The sequence below is a fragment of the Ciona robusta genome, chromosome 5 (assembly GCF_009617815.1).
Source record: "Ciona robusta chromosome 5, ASM961781v2".
Classification (NCBI taxonomy): domain Eukaryota; kingdom Metazoa; phylum Chordata; class Ascidiacea; order Phlebobranchia; family Cionidae; genus Ciona; species Ciona robusta.
Window position 1 is genome coordinate 4,771,313 of NC_143239.1, and position 6,456 is coordinate 4,777,768.

The window sequence follows — 6,456 nt, forward strand, 5'->3', positions numbered from 1 at the left end:
CAGTAGAAAAGTAAATAAGTATAATTTATTTTTCCGCGCGTGATCGGGCAAGGGGGTCTGCAAAACTTTAATCAAAATAAGAAGCTTCTTTTTGAACAGCAGCGTTTGAAATGCTTCAAATGCGTGTGTTGTGCTAGACAGTTACAAGAACTGCACCAAGTGAAGCAGAAGACAGTTTATTTATACAGCAAATATTTTTTATACCACTGAGGAATGCATAGAACAAAACACAAAGATATTATTAGGCTGAATAATATACATAACGATTTGCTAGATTGTTGAGATATATTCACAACAGGTATTTAAATTAACAAAGTAAGCACATAAGATAGTTTTGCAAGAGTAGCAGCTATATGGAATGTCACGTACAATTAAAATAATACATTTTCACTACATGTTTTGTCATTATACAAATGTTTCCATTAGAACAGCAAGTATAATACATTTTTTCTAATGTACAAAACAACTGAAGATACGATGTGGTAAAGAATTGTGTGATACAAAAAAAGGTAGTTTTGGTAAGATGTAAATCTTATGGGATTTGGCATACTTTTGAAATATAGGTTGCTGAACATCAGGTAGTATGTAAGGTTAATGTTTGTGGTTTACAATAAAATACTATGGGACTCCCAATCCCTTAGCATAAAAGCAATCTTAGCATGCATATCCGTAAGTGTATTCTATACATGACTGTTGTTTTAATATTTAACACAAGTGTACCACATATACTTATGTCATTTAATACAAGTGAATGCATATATATATTTATATGTGCTTTAGATTAATTGAATACATGAAATAGCAAGGTACAATTTAAATCAGTTTGATCCTGTCTTTCACATTTAACAAAACAGTTTTTACAGCAGAGAAATCCATCATTATGTAGTCAGTGTTTTCTGGTTGGTCACATATTTCTTTTGAAGCACCGCTTAAAGATTGAACACATCTTTGTGCAATTACAATGTATAAAATATCTTTTTCTATGTCACCTAAAGGTAAAACTGTTTGGTAACCTTTCAGCCCATAGTCAGCAACAGTGAACATATCACAGTTACATTTGACAGCTTTTGCCATTAGGTATGTAAGCATAATTGCAACTTCAAACACACAGTAACTGCAATGCGAATCCCCAAAGTCAATGACCCCTGTAAATAAAGCAATTTTAAGTCCAGATAGTTGTAGGTATAATGGTAGCAGCAATATAACAGATCTTAGATTTTCAGTTTTATTTATAAATTTTCTTATTAAGCACAGACCACAGTAATGTTTATTTCATTTATAATATACCATAACTCTTTTTTGATATTTTGGAAAACAGTACAAGGATCAGATTAATTAAACAAAGAAAAGAAGGAAAATGGCAACAAAAGCCATCATTAAAACACTTTAGGGTACCAATTACTTAAATTAAACTTATATAAACACAGGTCTGCTAAACCCATTTATATGTTTGAAAATGGTATGTAATTGAGCTGTTCCACCACTTACCACATACTCCCCAACATTGGTCCATTCCATCCCCACCTAACAGCTGTTGCATTATAATGTTACTTGTATTTGCATCACCATGTATCAAACCTATGCATTAGCATTATATTAGTATGTATTTAAATAACAAATGTATTTGACTGGTTCATGTTTACAGTTAAAACCCAAAAAGTTTAAACAGTTTAGGTATATTTTTACACACACATTTAGCAAAATTTGACATTTGGGATAAATTTGCAATTATAACGTGCTTGCAGCATAAACACAAAGAAAATAACAGTGTAAAAAAAAATCACTAAAAACATATATCCTATTTAATGTATATAAATTATAAGTATTAAAAACAACACCTTTCCGTAGCGAAGACAGTTTAGTTAAAACTTCTTCTTCAAATTTTGCCATCACATCTTTGCAAAGTTTCTGTAGGTCTTTATCCTCAATAAATGGGATATTTTTGTGAGTAGCTGAAGTGTTTAACAAATTCCATGACAACTCTAGTCTGGTGTGACTGTCATTAACAGGGTAGGTCTAAAAGTAGTATCAATATTTATTTGTCTACATGATAACGGTAGCGAATATTCAAAAATTGTTGTATTTCTCCAAGTCTTACCCATTTTATGGCTTGGTGTTATATCCGTTAACAAATCTGGCCGATTTTGGAACACACATCAATGTAGATTATATGCATGTATATTTTATACATAACATAAGTGAATGAATAAATATAACTTGAATTATCCTAGCCTGGCCAGAAAAGGTCAATCGTTACAACACAGGTATTCTGTTTCATGCACCTTGTGCCAGCCTATGAATTACCACATATGTAACTTTGTGGGTAGCTGTCTTTTATATACATTTATTTTAGCAAAAACTTATAATAATTACGATCAGTATTTGATTAATTTGGCCAAACAGCTTTCCACATTCAAATGCGATATCATTCAGTTGGTTTTGTTTGACTGGAATGTTTTCAAGCAGTTTGCCAGAAAGATATTTTAATAAAATAACGTTGATGTTTTCCTGTTCATCTGAAAAGTAAAAGAAATGGATGAAAAGAAAAACAAAGGTGAACTTCTACGTGCCTATATATCTAACAGTTTAATGGTATACTAGAATCACAAGGTTATCTATACACCTCATGCTCACTGCTGAGTTATAACATGGATTCCTTCTTACAAACTAGATAAACGTGGTGTATACATATACCTCATGGTTATTGTATTATTATGCAGTACACTCACTGTGTACATTTTCATGAAATATTATTGGGCACATGCTGTCTTTTTACATACCCAATTACAATTACCATTTCCACAGCAAATACATTTAGCTCAAATAAATCAAATTATGTTCAAAAGCCATTTATGCATTATGCACCATTCGTAGCTTACCAGTTTGAATTATATTTCCTGTCTTTGTTGGGACAGGTTCAGAAACTTTTATTCCATTCTTTACCAACAAATTTAAAACGTCGATTATTGTCGTTAAACTTTCTGCGTAAAAATATTAAAAAGTTTTACCAAAAGCAATATAATGTGTTTACAGGTTTTAGGCGCACGTGGTTTTGTCTGTTTTGATTTGAAGCCGCTGATGCGTAGCGAACATTCGGTTATGTTTGGGGAGATTTTCGAAAAAGAAAAAAAGGGTCGTATCAAATGAAGGCCGTAATAGTAAGTATTCTGTTGCAATATATTGTTAACTTTCTCGGCAAAAATTGTTTACAGCAAAGACACAATTTAGGAAACACGACGAAACATGACATATAGAAGGGTGGGGGAAGATGGGACACCTTTTCAATCTATTTTCTTCTCCACTTTGGTAGTAAACAAACATTCAACGATTTTTTATAAAACTTTATTCTCACGACTCCCATAGATCGTTGTTAATTATTTAAAACACGATCAGGATATTTGGGTATTATGTGTAAAAAGTGTCCAATCTTCCCTCACCCCACTATATTATAGTACGGTGGGGGAAGACGGGACATCTTTAGCACACACTATCCAAATACCATGATCGCATTTTAAACAAATAATAATGGTCTTTATTAGTTCGGAGGATACAGTTTTAGAATTCTTTGAATGTTTTTTTGTTTACTACCAAATAGAACAAGAAAATAAAATGAAAAAGTGTCCCATCCGGCATCCCCCACAATTTACATATACATGGTAACTTGTAAGCTGGTACGGGGTGTATAAAATAGAATACTCGTGTTATAACGACTGTCGTTTTCCGGTCATGCGAGGATATAGCAAATTACATTCAATGTTAAAGAATCCAAGCTGCGTAGGCTATCTATGACATATTGCTCGGTCGTTGCATCTGCCTATAAGCACGACCAAGATACAATTAGTCGAAGTATTTCCTTTCCACGAACTGACTGAACTTTGTCCTTTTATAAGCATTTGTTCATCTTGTATTGTACAGTAGGATGGGGAGAAATTTGTTCATTCTGATTTCTCGTCGCTTTTTGGTATTAAACAAAGAACATTTAAACAGAAACTGTATCCTCATGACAGAAAATATAAAACTGTATCCTCATGACTTCCATAGACTGTTGTTAATTGTTTAAAACACGATCAGTATTTTTAAATATTATGTATGCTTCCCCATAACTACTATATAATTATTCTCCGCCACCGATGAGACAAATGAAAGTTACAATATGCAACAAAAAAAGAAAATTTTAAAGAATACAGTTTGTGTCACGAACATCTATTTAAAGCTCAATTAAATGTAGATGCCAAAACGCCTGGTGTTTACGTGAATCGTGTAGGCAACTCGTGATATCAAAATAGTGAACAGACAATGATCGAGAAATTTCAAGGCTTTGCCTTACATTTCGTAGTAACATAGCGACAACGACCTACCTAGTTGTCCTGCAGAATTACTTGTAACTTTTAAAGTAAACTTATTTCCATCTTCAGTTGAAATTAGAAAGTTAAGATCATTGTAACTGTTGAGTTTACTAACGCTTGCTACCTTAAATCCGTATAGTGTCTCAACAGTTTCCCGAGCCCTCTCTGATGTCATTTTCGGGTATTCCATAATGATAACTTGCAATCAGGTCTATTCAGTCTATCGCTTTCTTTCTATAGTGTATACAAACTGTATTGTATGGTGTCTTGTTGATGTTTCACTCCGTTATCATCATTTCCGATATTTCCGTTATCATCATTTCCGATAAAAGCGTACTGTTACTACGCGCACCCTTACGCAATGTGTTTAGTAGGTCGCGGATTTTAAGCGCTGTCCCAACTTACCCCACGATAATATATTTCTATATAAATTAACCTATTAAGATTATCCCCATATACAAATTAACCTATTATAACGACAACTGACTTTTGCTACAAAAATAACTTACACAGAATTAGTGCACGCGAGCTGAAGAGAACATAATAAACTAAACAGTCAATCATGCGTTGCAAGACGCATCCTGTTGATTCAAGCCTCAAAAGAGCGTCAGTTTTAAGCAATAAATTACTGGGCTGTGATAAGCGGACATACGAGCTTAAAACATTGCACCTCGGGGCTATTTATTTAATGGCTGCAGGCTGAATATATTATGCGTTCTAACCTAAATGACATGAAATGAATGCGACATTTTTTATCCTCTCGTGGCTGGGTAGTAATTTTAATTCGGACATTTTGTTTCATACAGCTTCAGTCCGCTTGCGAGTTACGAAGTGTAATATTTTGAATGATTTTTTTTAAGTGTATGGTTGACAATTTAAATAGACAATAACACTAATTCATAAGGGACTATTGGGGCCGCTCATGTTATACCGACTGTTGTTGCTTCGTCATGAGAGGATAAATAAGGTGTATTTATTTGTTCATCCATGTGAGACATTCCAAATGTAATGGGGCTCACCGTGCTCGCTCATGTGGCAAAATACGCATTACACGAACGTGGTATTTCATTGCAATATACAAACCTTGGGGTAAAATGGATGTCGTTGGCACATGTTATCCCATATTTCCTAATCTTATTTTTAACAATTAACAACGCTCTTTTAGAGTCGTGAGGCTACGGTTATGTATTTTTATAAATATAGGACGACAAAAGAAACGACCATCTTTCTTCAACTTCAATTGCTCCAATCTAGTAGTCACTAATGGGTTGCCCAAATTATAAGCCATCCATAAAAATGAAAAAAAAATCAAAAAATTAATCACCCACAAAAGTAACATACATCCTAACTCGTAAGCTGGCACGAGGTGTATGAACAGCCGTGTTATAACGACTGTAGCCACGCGAGGATAAATAAGTTGAATTAAATGTAACTTACTTTATCCTCGCGTGGCCGAAAAACGATAGTTGTTATAACACGGGTGTTTAGTTTCATGTACACCTCGTACCAGCTTACGAGTTACCAAGTATGTTACTTGAACGTGGGTGATTATTTTGCGATTTATATTTATTTATTTTTATGTGTGGCTGATAATTAGGACAACCCATTAGTAACCACTGGGTTGAAGCAATTATGGTTAAGTGTCTTGCCCAAGAACATATACGCCCACAATGGTAGCAGCCTTCAACCCATTACTTCTGGGTAAGAGGCAGGCGCGCTAACCAACTGTGCTACGGCGCCGAAAGTTACTTTTATTGGTTTTTTTATTCATTCATTTAACGTCTGGTAGCGATAGTTTTGTAACAGGTATAACAATTAAATGGTTTGTGTATGGTATGTAACTTATAACATACAACGAGGATACGGTTATTTTTTGTACAAATAAATTGCTTTTTTAGGATTTTATTTAGGATTTTAAATAAATGAAGAATTCAATGTAGAATCTTTAGCCTATTCATGCGAACATAGCATCTTAAAAAGAAAATACTAAAACATTCTTGTTAAAGTAATACGATATATTCCGTTGCCCCTTTTGTGTCAAAATTGTATTGTTCTGAGACATAAGAGAACTGGACTATATAACAATACGTCAGTTTTAATCAAACACACA

General features: G+C 33.7%; 1 protein-coding gene across 1 annotated transcript; it reads right to left on the minus strand.

Moving 5' to 3' along the window:
* Positions 1-160: 160 nt before the first annotated feature.
* LOC149735851 (hydroxylysine kinase-like) lies at positions 161-4,870 on the minus strand. Its single transcript, XM_089878440.1, has 6 exons — positions 4,359-4,870; positions 2,880-2,981; positions 2,374-2,516; positions 1,839-2,016; positions 1,489-1,578; positions 161-1,145 (listed from the first exon to the last, which is right to left on the minus strand). Exons 1-6 carry the CDS (start codon positions 4,534-4,536, stop codon positions 814-816), a joined length of 1,023 nt encoding a protein of 340 aa, XP_089734566.1. The 5' UTR covers positions 4,537-4,870; the 3' UTR covers positions 161-813.
* Between the last annotated feature and the right edge of the window lie 1,586 nt (positions 4,871-6,456).